This window comes from Heliangelus exortis, chromosome 19, assembly GCF_036169615.1.
Source record: "Heliangelus exortis chromosome 19, bHelExo1.hap1, whole genome shotgun sequence".
Lineage (NCBI taxonomy): Eukaryota > Metazoa > Chordata > Aves > Apodiformes > Trochilidae > Heliangelus > Heliangelus exortis.
In genome coordinates this window covers 4,194,397-4,211,532 of record NC_092440.1, presented here as the reverse complement: position 1 = coordinate 4,211,532, position 17,136 = coordinate 4,194,397, and the positions used below count along the sequence as shown (strand labels likewise).

General features: G+C 41.7%; 1 protein-coding gene across 20 annotated transcripts in view; it reads right to left on the bottom strand.

The window, feature by feature from the left end:
• Positions 1-40: 40 nt before the first annotated feature.
• Positions 41-17,136, bottom strand: part of DEPDC5 (DEP domain containing 5, GATOR1 subcomplex subunit) — a 44,700-nt gene continuing 27,604 nt past the window's right edge. For 4 of the 20 annotated variants that reach the window (XM_071763371.1, XM_071763374.1, XM_071763370.1 and 1 more), the window contains exons 32-43: positions 16,538-16,646; positions 13,727-13,789; positions 11,971-12,122; positions 11,151-11,225; positions 10,599-10,731; positions 9,622-9,730; positions 9,055-9,354; positions 5,119-5,288; positions 3,973-4,144; positions 2,855-2,915; positions 1,711-1,793; positions 41-836 (exon numbers count right to left, since the gene is read on the bottom strand). In XM_071763371.1, the coding sequence (XP_071619472.1) occupies positions 541-836; positions 1,711-1,793; positions 2,855-2,915; positions 3,973-4,144; positions 5,119-5,288; positions 9,055-9,354; positions 9,622-9,730; positions 10,599-10,731; positions 11,151-11,225; positions 11,971-12,122; positions 13,727-13,789; positions 16,538-16,646 (1,723 nt within the window). In that variant the 3' untranslated portion in view covers positions 41-540. Of the gene's footprint in view, positions 837-1,710; positions 1,794-2,574; positions 2,623-2,854; positions 2,916-3,972; positions 4,145-5,118; positions 5,289-9,054; positions 9,355-9,621; positions 9,731-10,598; positions 10,732-11,150; positions 11,226-11,970; positions 12,123-13,726; positions 13,790-16,537; positions 16,647-17,136 lie in introns of those variants that run through there. The other 16 variants (XM_071763377.1, XM_071763382.1, XM_071763376.1 and 13 more) reach the window with 8 other exon arrangements.

The following is a 17,136-nucleotide window of genomic DNA, read 5'->3' as shown; positions in this document are numbered from 1 at the left end:
CTGTATTGTTGTCTGGAGTGACAAGAAAATATCAGGTCACTTGATTTCCTGCATTTTTACTTATTTACATGTATGAAATTTAACAAGTCTCTCACAGATTTTATTTTACATATTCACACAATCAGACACACCTCAAAAAGGAAAGAGGCTGCTGTCAGGCACATCAGACACAAACAACACCACTGCTTCCAGTGAGGGTAAGCTGCTATCACCACGCTGTGCTGAATCTAGCTGCCCTTGAAAACCACTTGCACTCTCCCTCCTTTACCTCTGCTCTGACAGAAGTTTTGGCAATCAAGGACTGCAGCTACTTGAAACCAAGCTGAGGTCAGGTGATAGATACTGGCAAGCCAAGAGCTCAGATTCTTTTTCCAAGGTCTTAATCAAATTCTGTTGAATATCAACAGCTATATTGATCAGGTCCTCTTGGAGCCTCAAGATGAATCCAACTGAGAGGCTCTTTTCCAGTCACCATTCACCTCTACTTCCTTGCCACAAGGTAAAGTTCCTAGCTGTCTCCCTAAGGGACACAACCCTATTTCATGGAGCACTGGCATGCATCTTGTCCAGACAATCAGTCCAGAACAGAACAAGCCGGCTATCTTTGTTCCAACAAAAGTCTGTGAAGTCTTTTAGCAAGCGATCAGCAAACTTCTCATCCCCAGTGGCACTGGACCTCCAGGTTTTTGTCAGCATGGTGTTGTAGGCCCAGTTGTAGCCGATGCGCTCCTCACAAAACATGTTCTGGTTGGTGGAGCTGGTGGAGTTGCGCCGGCGCCGCTGCTGCCCGCAAGAGAATTTCCGCTTGGAATATGGTAGCTGCAAAAACACTGTCCCTGGAGGAAACAGACAGGACTTCAGTCTTGAGCAGACCCAAGTCCCTACAGCTGGTAGCTGACTCATTAAAAATCTGCAAGTGGAACTGGACTAAGTTTCACTCAATTGCTTTTCAGAGAGATAAAATGGAATATACTTTTCCTCCACTTTTCGATGCTACTTCTTCCTCCAAATTACAGCGCTGGGAGCAAGCACACTTAGTTCTGCCTTTCTCTTGGTAGAAGAGCATGAAGCAAAGACATTGGCTCTGATTCATCTTTCTAACTTTACATAAATTTCCATTCTCTTCTGCAATTTTCCCAAATCTCTCGTGTCACTGCCTTTGTATCTCAGCAACCTCTTGGAACATACGAAGTTATTTCACTGTAATATGCCACGCATGGAGCTTAGTTCAAAGTGCTGATAGATCAACATTTATGAAGAACAATAATGGCAGCAAGTGAATACTAAGTGTTTTGTCTCCCACACAGGGTGTACAGGTGGAGATGCATCTACAATTGACCATAAGCATGAGAACAGAGCACTGACTTGTCCCAGCACTTTCCCTCCTTATAGTTTTAGACATACAGTTATTTATACTGCACTTGGAATGAGTTGTCTTTCAAAATTTCTTCATCTCCTGGAAAGAAAAGTTTCAGAGACACTGCAAAGCAAGATTTCAAGCCAATGTCATTGATTAGTAGCAATACTTTCTGCTTTCCATGCTGCCTCTCCAGTTTTCTGGTTTGTGTTGGCTGACACACCTACCTGTCACCTGACTAGGGACCTGTTGAGGACCAACATCACTGACACAAAACACAAACTGCATGTAAAATGGTTATTTTGTTTACAATAGCTTCCTCCCTTCCCCAGTGCCTGCCAAATATTGCTTACCTGTGACATGGATATACTGGGGCTTGTTCTCAGCTGGGAAGTTGAATGCAGAGGCTGAGTATTTATCTTGCACAAATCCGAATCTGGAGAAACAAATACCAAGGAAATGAAAAAAAAAGATATATAAAGAGGCACTTCAGCTAGGATTCTTTCAGCCCAAGGCAGGGGCACCAGGGAAAACCTTCCACTGTCACAAAGATTCCCTTTTCTTACAGCCTGAAGGCAAGGGGAAAAAGGATGAAGAGAGCTGAGATTCTCCAAATATTCCCCATTCATGCTAGGCACAGTATGAAAGCTTGTAAAGCCACACTGGTCTCTGTCCCAACTCATGCTGGAAACAAAAGCACTGGTAGCTCAGTTTGGGAGGGCACTGAGCAGTCTGACAAAATGGGGCAGCTGCACATGAATGAGCAGTAAGTCAAGACAGACATTCCTTGGGTACGTTTCAAGCTGTAACACCATTTTTTTCATGCTGGGCAATATTCTGCACAGAACTTCAAGCAGCTCTCCTGACCATTCTTTTCCTGTTAATAGAGTATTTGTTCCTCACCTCTTTCTAAGCTAACAAAAGTTTATTTCCAAGCTGAAGTCTATTATACAAGCCAGTCTACCTGTCATGAAGATTACTTTAGCAGCAAAACCATGACCCAAACTGGCAGCTCAAGCACACAAGGAGGTAAGGCTAGATAACAAAAATTTCCAATGACTCCTTCTTAAAGCTGGGCCCAACCTCCTATGTACAGCCCACACACCAGTCTCCTGCCCACTGTCAATAATTGGCTGTCAACCAGTTCAAGACTGTGTTAAGTATACATGTAGGAAATAACTGTCCCTTCTCAGAAAGGCATTTACTCACAGTCTTACCTGCTCCTAAATTAAACAGCAGGGCACCTTCCAAAGGCAATGCTCTCCCTAGGAGAAGAGTATGGTTTGCTCATGAGTGACAGGCTGAAACACTATCTACCTGCCCCTTGCACCCACAGAACCACCTCCAGGCACTGTAGTTGTATTTTAGTCTAATAATCTGCAAACAGACTTCAGAGAGGCAGATAGCACAAAACCCAGAAGATTCAGCAGGGACTGTTCAGCCAAGGTCTTCATCCTACATTATCTGAACCTTTCAGTCATTCTGCTCTGTACATACCTGTATGCTATTGCTTCCTGGAGAAGATGCATACGGTCCCAGTATGTTTCTGGTTCAAAGCCTAGAACAAACAAAAAAGGAACAAATACCTTGTAAAGCCACTTTATTTCCTTTGCTTTCGGGCTTCAGCTTCCCCTCAGAAGTCCTTTGTGCACTTAGTTTTTTCTAGCCATTTCCTTTAGTCACACTGTTTCTGTCACCTATCACTTGAATGCCATCTTATTACAGATGTCTTTGGAGCACTCAAGTAGCAGATTGATCCCTGAATTCAGCTTGTGTCTCTTAAGAGGAAGGAGAGGAACACAATGGGGTGTGGGAGGAGCAGGCTGTTGCATATCACCACAGCATGCTCTGAAAATACCAAGTTCAAAGTCAACAGGGGTATGGTGACCTCAAAGCATATGGATTTATCATGATTGTTTTACATTTACACCTGGACACTGCATCGAGGCTTAATGAAAATAAAGAAAACTATAACAGTTACTAGTTTAGAACAGAACCTTTTTTTCCCTGTCCTGATGCAGTTTTGCCTTTCTTTGCATAGGGACAGAGTTCTCTAACCTTTGAGCTTGCACCTGAGACTTACCACAACATCATCACTCAAAAAGGTGAGATCACATTGCAGAATAGGAGACTGCAGTTTCTAGCTCTTAATCTCATGTGCAAAGACTTTTACTGTGAATGTAACCATGGCAACAACAACAACAAAAAAAAAGAGGATGGCAGTCATGAAATCCTAATCTCACAAACAAATGCAGGATACAAATGCAGAGCAGCTGTGGGCAGGGTCTCCCAGCAAAACACACTCAGTCAAACTGAGTAACTACTTAATGGAGGCTCTATATAGGTACACAGCATTAGGGCAACAAAGATCACTGGGGAGACCTTTCCTGTGCTTTTTGCTGCCAACTTCATGCACTGTGGCATACTGACTAGCCTGCCAGCACAGCCCCCTCCAAGCACCACCTTCCTGGAGGATGTCTGCTGAAATGTGAACCCTGGATCTTTGGCCAGCTAATGCATGTCTAGTAAATGAGGTTCCTCATGTCAGCTACACACCAGAAGGGACTGGCTTGCAGAAAAGTACACCCAGGGGTAAACAGAAGTACACATCTCACCATCAAACAAATGCTCACTCCCCTCCTTCAACAAGCAGTTGACATTGAGTGGGATGAACAACTGAGCTCGAAGTGGGTCTCCATACAGGTAACTGGGCAAAGCAAATGGACCTTCCAAGACTGGAACTAGCAAGAAACCACAGGATGTGGCTTTCCGATGCCAACCTTGAACCTGAAAAAAAAAAGAAGTCAGAGTGAATCATACAACACATGTCAAACTCAAAAAGAGCACTTATGTGCATAGGAGCAACTCATTCCCCAAGAAGATACCAGACACACTCAGTTCTCCACAAGCTCAGCTTGCTTTGCATGGCAAGCACACAAGCATCCTTGCAAGCAAAGCAGTACAAGCACAAGACACCAGGCTTTCCTTTTTTAAGTGCTACATCAATCAGAAAGCACTTTAAAATAGGACATTTTTCAGGAACTGATTCAGCCTACTTGTTATCAGTGGCTAAGCACTGCTGTTTTACTGGAACAGTGCAATAGATTTTAAATAAAAGCCAAACAAATCACCTATGGCTATTTGGCTAGGTGAGGTAAAATCTGATGTTAAATAATTTGAGTTTTACAGAAGGTACAAAAGAGGAAAAATTAACAAACGACACAAACTTCTTAAATTTTTCAATTCAGAATGCTTTCAGCAAGTTTTTCTTTTAAAAGCACTAAAAAGCACTGCTGAACAAACAGGAAGAACACATTGCCTGGAAAAGCTGTCATGAAAGCAATTCCAGTGATATTTAAAGTTTTCAGGTCTGGGGAGAAAAGGAATGTAAAATGCAAGAGATTCCTTTCCAAAGACCCCCAGCTCATGGCTTCAGATTTGCCTAAGGGGGACTTAAATGTGACTCGGACCCATATTAATCTCTGTATAGTGTGCACAAACCCCACTAAAAGCAGAATGCTATCCTGCATACAGAGTAACTACAGGTAGCATGATGAATGATGACAGGATGCAGCAATGCTAACAACCATCAGTAAAGAACACTTACAGAAATAAGTAATCAGCTTTGGGCTGATCCAGCTCACAGTCTCTCCCCTAATACTTCCCATCAACTTCCCACAACAACCTTCCCCCTGTAGTGTAAGGGACACAGAGGCCAAAAGGGCATTGCTGTGGTCATCCAGAATGCAAAGAACTCTCACCATCTCAAAAAGAACAGCTGCTGTCACTGCCATCCAGTGTAACTTGATTTCAAAGGCAGCATTCAGGGAGAAATTGCCATGATAATAACAACTGCACCACTCCAGTCGGTCGGTGCGGTTATTCACATCCACATCCAGTGTCACTGTCCGCTGTTCAGGCACTGTGGCAGCTACACAGCCAAGGAATAGGGGTGTTTTTTAGAAGATATATTAAAGAGATGGGGGAGAGACAAGATTAAAATAACAGAAGAAACAAGACAAGCTATTTGAAACTAATTTGTCCTCCCACTCCTCCCCAAATCTTTTTCGGCTATCAGAATAGTCCCAGAATGCTGCTCATCCAGATCATAGAAGACAAAAAATCTGAAGTATTTCTCCTATTAGGGGCCTGTGCCACAGAATTACCTCCTCAAGCAGTCAGGAAACCTTCCAGCTGCAATAAAGCAACAGAACCAAGAGCCAAATAGCTGATCAATAGGTGACTGGTGCCATAATTAGCTATGGCTAGACAACATCAGCTCCTTCATATACAGGATATTCCAAAATGGTTTAAATATTTTTATGTGCCCACACTAGAGATCACAACAGGGTCCTGTTACACTGGACAGGAGCATTCCAGGACTTTCCACAGCTAAAGGAGATTAGAAGTGAAAATTCTTGTTTCTTTAACCCCGTATCAACATCCCACATTACCACATTGCTAAAACTGCACATCCAACACTTCTTGTAAAAGCATGAAAAGTCAGCCAAGACTCATGCAGCAGCATTCCAATCACTGCAACACCTTACACTGCTTTGCAGTAAGTGCTGGGACAGTGCCCAAGATCCAGATCTGTGCTCCCAGCATCTCAGTGAAAGGAAACCTCAGACATCAGGCAAGAGAAAGAGAAGCACAGAAAGTGGAAGTGACCTGGCTGGTGTCACAGCAGACTGTGAGGCCAGGGATGGAACCCAAATTTCCTGTCTTTAAGACCAAAGTCCTGCTATGAACCACATTGTCACTTTCAACTCCTCTTTAGGAGAAGATGTAATTTCACATTTCTATCACAAAACAAAAAGCTGCAATACTAATGTTGAAAAGCCTTCGCTCTCCTTTGATTGCATGCATGAAGATGAATACTGTTATTTCTTGCTTAAGTAGAGGTATAGATGTGTACCTTTTCATGTGGTCAGCTTTTAAATTACTTTATAATTTAATGCTTTAATGCAGTTTAAAAAAAAAATGGTTCAAGTTCTTCTTCAAGGCAGATGGAAAGCTACCACCTTCACTTCCATTGCAAATTAGCTCAAGATAGGTTTTCAAGGTTGAAAGAAAATCCTTTATACTACTATTACTATAGCTTAGGGAAAAAAAAGAAAAAAAAATCCAATAAAAATGGAAGAATATCACCCAGTTTTGTTTTATAAATAAAACAAGTTTTTGTCTTTGAGAAATGTATCATTTGCAATTTCTGAGTCAGTCTGGTATTGTCAGACAGACCAACATCATGCGATTTTCTTTTTCTTGCTGCTTTTCAGTGGAATATCACTGTGAATGCAACACACGTGGTTAGAAGGTTACAATGCCAGTTTTGTAACAAAAGGTGATGGAAAACAACATTCCAAAAGCTCTAAAGCAAAAGCAGCTCAGTCAGGTAGGCATTGGTCACTAGCTAAGAGGTCAGTGATAACACAGTCCAGTGTGCCAAAGCCAGCACACTGTGAAGAATGAACTCCCTGCTCCCTTAAGACACTTTGTTTTTCCAGATAATGCAGATTCCCCTTTAGGGCTGGAGCTCATCTCTCCACCTTGCCTGCAGCTGCATCAGGAACACTGTCCAACCAGGTGAGGCAGTCAAAAGGACCTTAAAAACTGATGAGAAATATCCACGTGTCTGAAGTCAGACGCTTCCGATTAAAACCAACTTAATTTTACTAGAATAAACTCTGGCATCCATAGAGCTGATCTTCAGAGAACTCATCTGCTTCCCAATTATCTTGTACCATTTAACTTATGATTTATTGAGTAAATCAGAGAGGAGCAGGCAGGTTATTCTCCAGTCACAGACTACACTACACACACGACTGCAATTGCTAGTGCATGCATTGCTACAAACCAAAAGCAACAAGATAAGTTATTATCACAGGTCAAACTTCCACTGGGAAGGGAAAGGGAACAACCACTGGGCAGGTGAGGGGGGGACTGGGAGGGATTAAGATTTTACAGATACAGGGAGCTTGTTCCAGAGCTCCCAATGCTTGCATGCAATTTATGTCACAGCCTGACATTTAGGGAAGGTGGGGAGGGGAAGAAAAAAACCACAACCAAATCAAAGCCAAGAGAGGAACAAATGAAGTCACGTGGACCAGGGGTCACCTGGGTTTAGTAAAGCTCATTGCCTCAGATGAACTGGTAAAGTTCTTTTGGAATACTGTTTATAAGAACAGCACAGAAACATCAGTTAAACCAGCTTCTTTGTGAGAAAGAAGTTCTACACTAGATTTTTCTCCAGGAAACTATTATCCCTGGGAAAAACAAACTACACATGGGTAATCTGGAGGCATTTTTCATTCATCCAAGGACTGCAAATTAGTTAAACAGCAGGATGGATATAATTCCAACTGAAATGAAAAAGGAAGGCTATGCTGTCACATGCTAAGGGAATATACTCTCTCCTGGCTGGTGAGAGGGGCACTAAAGCATCCTTCTTTTTTTGCCCATTTCCCCATCTTCAAGCTCACTCAGTCCAGTCTTCTCATCTCACAAAAGAGAGCAGACACAGTACAGTGAAGTGGTTTTCTTGGGATAAACAGTGACTGAGATATCAAAGCAGAACAGGACCTGGCCCAAGCACCTCCAGCCTTCACTAGTTTCATGCCAGCCTACGTTCAGCCTTCAGCTCTGGCCAATCATTGAGCTAATAAGGTTGGATACAAGCCAAGGCAACAGATTATTTATTGTGTGCCAGGGAAAAATATCCTGCATATGTTGGCTTCAGGGAATTAACCATTAGTTCAGACTTCCCATCCTTAATGCTTTCCCATTTCTGATGCTGTTCCTCTTCAAACAAGACTTTCAGAAATACACAAGGATTACTCTAACTTCAGGTTTAAGAGATACTACATTTGCAGGAAGTCATTTCCCTTCAGTAGATCACATACACAGAACAGATTTTTTTTTTTTTGGTCCTTAATTTATAGGCCTGTAAAAGATGCACCTAAGTAAATCTGAAGTTGCAGTTCCAGAGCAACGATTTTTTTTTTTTTCATTTTCAACAGGGAAAGAAGAACAAAAGCAAGTCACTCAGGCTGGCCTGGAAATCCAACAGAAAGCTGACGAAGCAACACAGTCAATCACACAGTATGTTTCACAGGCTGTTAGTGGCAGTCAGTGTTATATTTCACACATTACAAAACTTTAGATATTGTAATGGCATCTTGCCCTGCAGAAAGATCTCCCACACACAAACCCTACTGCTTAGACACTGCAGGGATCATTTGTCACTGGGCTTCCCAGACTTCAGTGTAAGAAGTATGGCCATACATAGTTCAGATTAGATGAGAAGACAGAAAACTAAACACATCTGGATCTCACCGTGGGTTTTGCCATTAAGCAGCAATTAGATGTGTCATTTTAGATACAGTTTGGCTGTTCTGCTGTTCTCACAACTTTTCTCTCCAGATGCTCACCACAGGTTATGAGGAGTCTCTGGATTTGCAAGGAGACAAAGTCAGCATTTTCCTCTCTGAATTCTACAAGATGGCACAGGGGGGAGGTTTGAGAAGATGGCATATTTAAAGAATACTTTTTACTGCATTCCAGTACTCAAGAAGGAAAACCTGCCTGCTCAGCCAGTGAAACACACCTCCAGCATATTAGAACAAGTCCACAGACAAGACACATATAAAGCCAGCATGAAACTTGCAGCTTTACTGCTGGTCCACGTGAGATCATACCCTTGGCTGGCCGCTCTTCCCCTTTCAAGCTATCCCCTTGAACTTCCCCAGCTGTCACCTGTGCTGTGCATCTACCTAATAATGCAGCTGCCTGGCTCCGTCCTCCGAAACTGCGGCTAAAGGAACTGTGCCTACTTGCATAGGAGGCTGGGCGGCTGGGCAGCCAGGGCAGGAAAAACGCTGGGATTTCCGAGTGCAGGAGCTCTTCTGCCACAAATGCCACCTCAAACCATTTCCTCTGGAAGGCAGAGAAGTCATCCATGGCAGCTGTGTGCCACATGGCAGGCTGCTGCACACCTACTGAGCAAAGAGCAAGGGGAGGGACAGATGGCTGTTAGAAACAAGTGCTCAACATCAAGAGTTCTGTCTGAAACAGAGGAAGGAAAAAAAATTAGGTTATGTTGTCTACAACCCCCCCTTTTTTTTTTTTTTAAAACCAAAAAGGCTTTGCCTCTCTTTAGAGTGATGGTTTGGGTTGCTTCTGCTGCAGCAACCATAAGAATCAAATCCAGTTAGTGATTATGTAAAGTATTAATGGGGAAAGTCTTGTAATAACACAATGCTGACCTCGATCTGGTTCTTTGTCCACAACAATCTTGTAAAAATAAAAGCCATAAATAAAGGTTCGTAAAGCTTCTCCAGACGCATGGACAATAAGCTGTTCTTCAAGCATTTTCTGAACAAAAAAAAGAACAGAGCAAACATGATAAAAAAAAGACAAGTCATTCTTCCAGTTACATAAGGTTGCTAGAGAACATTAGGAAATAATTTTCTTTTTCTTGACATCTTTTTGTCTAGGTATGTACCTAAGAAGATTATCAGCAATGTTATCTCTTGATATTCAGTAAATATAGCAAGTCCTTCTTACCCTGAGAAATTGTTTGACCTTTCCACAGATGTCTGCCTTCCTGCCTTAGCCTGCTCTGGTTTCATAGATGGATTTATAGGAAGGTAAGAGGTTGGAAACATTCTAGGTTCTCTGTTAATTGATATGGGATCTCAGCAGAGGAATAAACTCCACAACACTTCCAACCTTCTGCCCCTGACACAGTTCAACAGGGGAGAAAATAATTTCATGAGCACGAGCAATATGTCTTTCATCAAGTCTGTATATTTTAGCATCCATAAAAGAGAGATCACATGCTGGTTTTGATATAGCTTCATTAACTAATTATGAGAAGAAAAAAACAACACCAAAACCAAAGCCAAATCAAACTACAGTGACTTATACTTCTAACATACTGGAGAGTTCTTGGTAACTACTAGCTAAATGGATGTTATACAGAGGACTGTCATCAAATACAAGGATAAAAAATAATACATAATAATATAAAAATAATACATACTACTACAGAAGATTGTTGCTGTCTTGTGATTGAGAATCCAAAAATGCCATAATGACCTCATATTTTGTTAAACACTGTTTTCAGTACTTATCAGTAAGAGGATTTTAGATAGATATTATTGCTTTCCTCTGCAATTCTACTTCCTGCACAAAGTGAGGTATTTCTGACCCATCACACACCCCTTGATAGTTCTCTTACCTGCATTATGTCAATTGCCATGGCTTGGGTTTGCACACCCTCCACGTTGTTCACCAGCCAGTGCACAACTTCTGCACTGATGAAACAGTATGGAGAGAGGCCCTTCTGTTCAGAGAGCAGTTGGATCCCTGTGCTGAATCACAGCAAGGCACACATGTTAACATGGACTGATTGATATTTCTTTTCTGTTACAAAGACAAAAATCACTTCTGGGAAAACAAAAGGAGAATAAAGATGCAGGACAAGAAGTATACAATGCATCCAGAATGACCTGTCATAAGCTTCTGATAACAAAATGGAGAGCTGACAGTGACAACACTTCATTACCTTAGTGCAAATTTTTGCTTTGACCAGATTCTGGAATTCTATTATCAAATCTCTGCAGCAATACTATAAATTTCTATAAAACTCCTTGTTGGAGATTGAAGTCAAGTAACAAAAGGAAGTTCTTTCGCAGCTGACGTGGGGCTGCCCCTGGAGTGATCCCATGCCTTGTGTCCTCTTACAAAATCTCTGACAGATGTTGTACATATTGATATTTTAACAACTTACGTGGGGTGTTTCATGGCTTCAAGAATCTCTATCAAGGTGGAGGAGGAAGTCAGAGTGCTTGCTGAACACTGAGAGCTGGAAAGTAAACAGAAGGACATTCAAAAATCAATGAAGCTGCCAGATTTGTTGAAATATGTACATTTAAGAAAAATGCTCTTTCCAACATTTATTTCTTTTTGTCTCAAGGACAACTAAAAGCATCAGACCTGTATTCTTCCCTAAAGTCAGGGCATTGCTATAGGGACCAATGCACACTATATTACATATGGCTGTATTCAGGAGCAATTGATAGCAAATGAGGTTGGCTTTTTAATTTTTTTCTTAACTCTAATATACAAGTGCAGGAAGCAGGTGCTAATATAGTTTATTTTTAACATTGCTTTCTCCCTGGTGTATTGTCTTCAGGTTAGAACCACTTGGATTTCATCAGCCTACTTGATCCAACCAGATGTGCAGGGCCCTCCCCCTTTGCTAGAACAGACAGGAGTCAATTCAAAGCCTGGGTTTCTGCAACGGGTTTCAGAAGTGGAGTTTTTTCATTCTTCACTTCTTGAAGAATGAAGCTCCTTTTTGTGGGTGGGGAAAATTAGGCCTTGTGTTGATTTCATTCTAGAAAACTGGGTTGCAAGGCTCATTTTACTAGCACTCTTTCTGCACGGGGAAATGCTACAGAGTAAGGCCCTGTGACAAGAGCCTTTGAGTGCTGACAGACACAGCGTATCTTGTTCTCAGGTTCCTGTTTAAGTGTCCATTCCCTGACACCAGAAAGGGGAATACAACTGAACAGCACTGCAGTATAGCACTGCTGTGTTTTTCTTACCTTCCCTCTGCAGCACCAGCTGTGATATATCCCTGGTCTGCAACATTCTGGGAACTTCCAAAGGTCTGTGAATTGCCCCTATCAGGTAACTGCCCTGTGTTAATCAATGTGTTGCCATCTGAGGTTGCAGGAACTGACTGATCTATGGAGACCTGCAAGGAGTTAACAGAGCAATATCTCAGAATTTAGCAGAAATTTATGATGTAATCAGTTTCCCATTTTTTCCCCTCTCCACATCAGCTGTACCTCAGCTCAAGTTAGTTAACATTAAGCAGTACTATAAGGCAAGCACAAGCATACACAAGAAGAATAAATACAACCTTATTTCTGTCATCACTACAGAGCTACTGACAAGCATGAAATCCAACCCCCAATAAAGATGATTATTGTCAACCCAGCAACAACTCTGTTAAGAGAACTACTGGCAAACCAGCAACACCAGTCCCAACCTGACATTCTCATCTGCAGTGTAAAGCTGTGATTATAAACATGCAATGGACAGAAAAGGAAACTTAATCACTATGGGAAAGTAGTAAGCAGTTAGAAAAAAATAGTTTCAGTTCTAACTATCAGACAAGAATATGCAAATCTATCACATGGAATTCAAGTTTCATAATGCACACAATCAGTTCATCTTCCTTCCTTTCTTAGGGTAGTATCAGGAGGCTGGTTGGCACCCACCCACACCTATGTTGCCAAGACAACAAGAACACTTTCCTCCAGCAGGAACACTTGCTGCACTATTCCAATGGTAGACTGAATAGTTCACAAAATTAACATAAAAATCATTTCAGAAAGAGCACAAATGCTGTAAGATTCAGCAAAGTACAGGCTGTAATTGCCATCTGTCATTAACACGTATGGTTTAGGAGAGGCATATTATATAAAAAGCCAGAGAGGTGGGGGAGAAGAACACGAACAGCAGAGTAACTCAGTAACTCAAGCTGGTGTAAATATGAGGGCTGATCTGCCATAAGGAATCCACAGCACATGCACATCTAAAAATCACAAAGCTGGTACTTTGACTTAAGTCTGATGGCCAGACTGGAGTCCTTTATTTATGCCCTTTCTCACATCCCAAAGATCTCCCAGTCTGCAATGGCAGATGTCCCTTTTTGGGCAGCCAAAACCAGCAGATGCTCCAACATGGAAACTACAACACCACAGCCAGCTAAATCCACTCTCCCTCCTCACAGCTCCCTTCAGCCAGCAGCATTTTCTCTGGACACAAAGTTATTGCTAACTCCTAACTGGCATTAAGCATATAAACAACTTCTGTCACGATGACTCTTTTAAACCTAGATGACACCAATATTTTCAGCCCTTAGTTGTTTAGGAGTCCAAGGACACAACTTGACTTGGATGTCAGCTGTCAGTGAAATACTACAGAAGAAATTCAGCCAAGAATGAGATGAGTAAGCTGTTGCCATTTTGTTTAGCAAGGGAAGATGGAAAACAAGCTCTTACTGAAACACAAAAAGAAAAGCTTCAGTAATTGACAAGACAGTAGTGCAAAGGACAGTAAAGCAGGACATGTGAACATCCAAAACACATCACAAACACTGAACGGTGGGGAAAGCAATGGCCTCATCCACCACAACAAGGCTGTTTATCCTGCTAGTACTTTACACCTCCCTCTCATTGAGCAGATTTGGAAACGAACACAGGTTCCCCAGGTGGTAAGCTCAGGACAACAAATGCTCTCCATCACCTCAGTCCAAAAGCCAGAGATGACAAGACCCCATTCAAAACTAACCTGTGAGTAGAAGGCTGAAGCTGTACGTGGGCTGCGAACAAAATCCATAAAGAAGGCCCCATCCTGAAGGCATCAGAGGAAGTAGGCCCATTAATGGCAACAGCAACAGGACCAAGGAGTTGAAGAAAAGCAAATACAAGGTTGTGCAAGTAGGAAATGACCACAGAGAGAAAACATGAGGAGAATGCAAATACCAAACAGACCCAGAATGTCAGATGCAGGAGAATGTAGAGCATCAGGAGTTACTCACACACATACCCTTACTTTCTCTTTGTAACAAGACATTGCTCTTCCTTAGCACAACTGCTTTTCCAAAGTTTTGAAAAGCACATTGATGAGAAGTCAATTGAAAATACAGACTTCCCTCCACACAAGAAAGACTTCAGCCCTACAGTATGCGGGTTTCCATCCCAAATGCAAAGCTGAATAGTGATACAGAAACCTGTAGAACTTTAGGTGTAATGACAAATGTTCAAAGAATGACAGGGTTTTTTTCTACTCTGTCATTCTTTCAGATGATAAAGAAGGTGAGGCAAAGAAACACTTTTCAGGAACCACACTCTTCCTCTCAAATACAGGTTTGGTATGTTGCAGAGGAAAGGAAAGAAAAATTCATCACAAAGATCCTTCCAACAGTGTGTCTAGTGCTTCATGCAACATTGAACAGATATTGCCTGTGTTACGTTCCCCACCCACTTGCAAACCCTGGATGAATTTATCCCTGCCTTCTATTCACAGATGTATCAAGATTCTCTTAACTCATAAGACAATGCAGTGGGATTTTCATTCCCTATTTGCAATTCTTTATTCTGTTCCCTAGGCAAAATATTTTGTCTAGCCTGCAGTTAACATGACACTTACCCTGGTATTATCACATAAACCATTTCTGGAAAGAACCATGGCCAGAGTTATAGGGCTGCAATTTACACAGCACAAAAGCAGAGCCAAGCTTTGTATCCACAAGGGCAAAGACTACCCAAACAGATCATGCATTAAGCTAACTCACTGTGTTAAAACCACACTGTACTGCCCAGTAAGTGGCTGAATTGACTTGCCAGCTCTCCTCTGAAACAGAGTAAAGGTGGAGCCAGTGGCTCAGTTTTGTTTTGGAATAACTCCAGCACTGAACAGCATCCTAGCAAAGCACTCACTCCCTTGGCTTCTGACAGAGCACACAGCTGTGACAATCTGTCAGTACTTTGGCTGCAGGTCTTCAGACAGCCAATAGTCATACCCATGTTGGTGAGCCCTAAAGGGGCTGTGTTGTCCTGGAAACACGAGGCACACACTTACTGATGTTTCCAAGTGAGCACAAAGTTGCCTGATAAGGCTACCTCTCCACAGGCACCTTTCCAACAAGCATTTGGAGATCCCAACTGCTCCTCTCCCAGCCCCTGTGTGTAAATATTTATAGGAGTGAAAGGCTTTTAATCACGAGCACATTCTTCAGGATTCTCCAGGAAGCCCTACAGAGGCTTTTGAATATAGGTACTTTTACAGCCTAATAAGACCCAATTATTTATTAGCATTTAGAAACAAGTATTAGAAACAAATCTGTTACTTTGTTTCCAACACACTGGTGTCCCTTGTTAAGAAGTCAAATTTTCCCTCTTCTGGGCAGAACACAACTACTTCTGTCCTGTGTCCTATGTAGAATTTTGACCATTCTTACTGGTAGAAAGAGATATGCACAATTTCTGTATTTAAAGAGGGAAGTATGATGACTCTGATTTTTCCAAATGGTAGCAGAGGAGAATGCAAAGCTTGAATCACAATCTGGCACTTCACAAACATGCCTCAAGTCAATTTCTGCAGCTCCTTTTCCCAAGCTTAGCATGGCCTTCTCCTGGATCTCATCTATGTTTTGGAACACTCTCAGTCTACAAATAGGTGTCTATCACCAGGGTAAATGTAGTTACTCTGCCTCTTCAACTAGCAGTATCCAGGTCTTCAGAGTAACACAACACATCTCTGCTGGTGGCAGAAGAGGGTGGATACTGAAACACTAAATGCTATGAGGAAAATACTAAAAGAGATGGTTAAGTTGATATTGGGCAATCTGAGAACTTTTTCCTTGTAACATTTTAACTGTTGAACCCAAAGACAGGTCACTCTTCAGTGCTTATCTTCATTCAGCTCTTTGTTCTGCTGAAAGACCTTGACATCAGAACATAGAAAAAAAAAATCCAATATTTCTGGTTGTACTTGGAGGTGGAATTTCTGTTCTCCTGAGACTCACAGGACAGTTGGCAGAAATGGCAGAGTCTTTTATTTAAGTGTCTGAAGAGAGCTGCAGGAAAAGAGTTTTCTCCAGCCTGGAGTCCAGCCAGTGATGGAATGACAACTAAATCACTAGTCAGGAACACATTCTCTCCTAAGCAGATGCAAGTGACTGGAGTTCCTGACATTAAAATGCCACTGAAGCTTCACACAGTGACAGCCTAGTGCTTGATTTTGGTCTTAAAGTCAGCTTGCACATAGATGCAGGCAGCACTGTACTACTAAATCCGAAAATCAAACCCTGACTGAAATGGTGCTACCAAAAAAGTAAATGGACATTAAAAAATTCCACTTAAATTAGCACAACACACTGAGACAGCATCCCAGGGATTCCATCCCATTGTCAGTGTCACAGAACTGAAGGATGACTGTACCCCAACCTCCTCTTAAGCCCAGCACCAGACTAGTCCTTGTTGGAATAGAGAGTAATATGTGGTATGATGTAGCAATCTGTTTGAAGAAATAATCTTCTACTATTTGAGAAATTATTATGTAAAAATAGTAGCTATAGAAAGACCAGAAAGTCTTTACCTTACGAGGGCTGTCCATATAGGTGGGTGTGATAGCAATGCTACTGCTCTCTGAAGGTTGCCCAGAGCTCTTCCCAGACAGCATTGCTGCTTGCTGTTCCCCCAGTGTCCTAAAACAAAACGAAGGAATTCAGAGTTTGTCCAAACATGTTCTGTGTCAGCTTCCATCTGAAGGCAACCATTGGGGAGTGGCACTACTGTATTTTCAGATACTTGGTTTTCTTCCTTATCATTATAAATTACAAAAACATCTTCTGTATTTAACAGCAACAACGTTTTAAATTGTGTTTACAGAGCATCTGGTATTAGCATTCTGAGTTTCTTTAAACCATAACAGATCAATGCTGAAAAAGAACTTCAAAAGTTTCACAGATATTTTAATAGATTATCAGTGGAAACAAGTTATTTTCTTTAGGCTGTATTTGTTACCTAATGTTTATCTTGAGACCACTCAGCTTGTGTACACATAAGTCACAGTTAAGCTTTATGTGGAAACAACTGTACTGGCAAAATCACAAATAGGTGACAAATCTGATGTGTAGTGGACTGAGACACTTTTTAAAAAGATGCTCCTTCTAAATTACTGGACATGCACTTCTC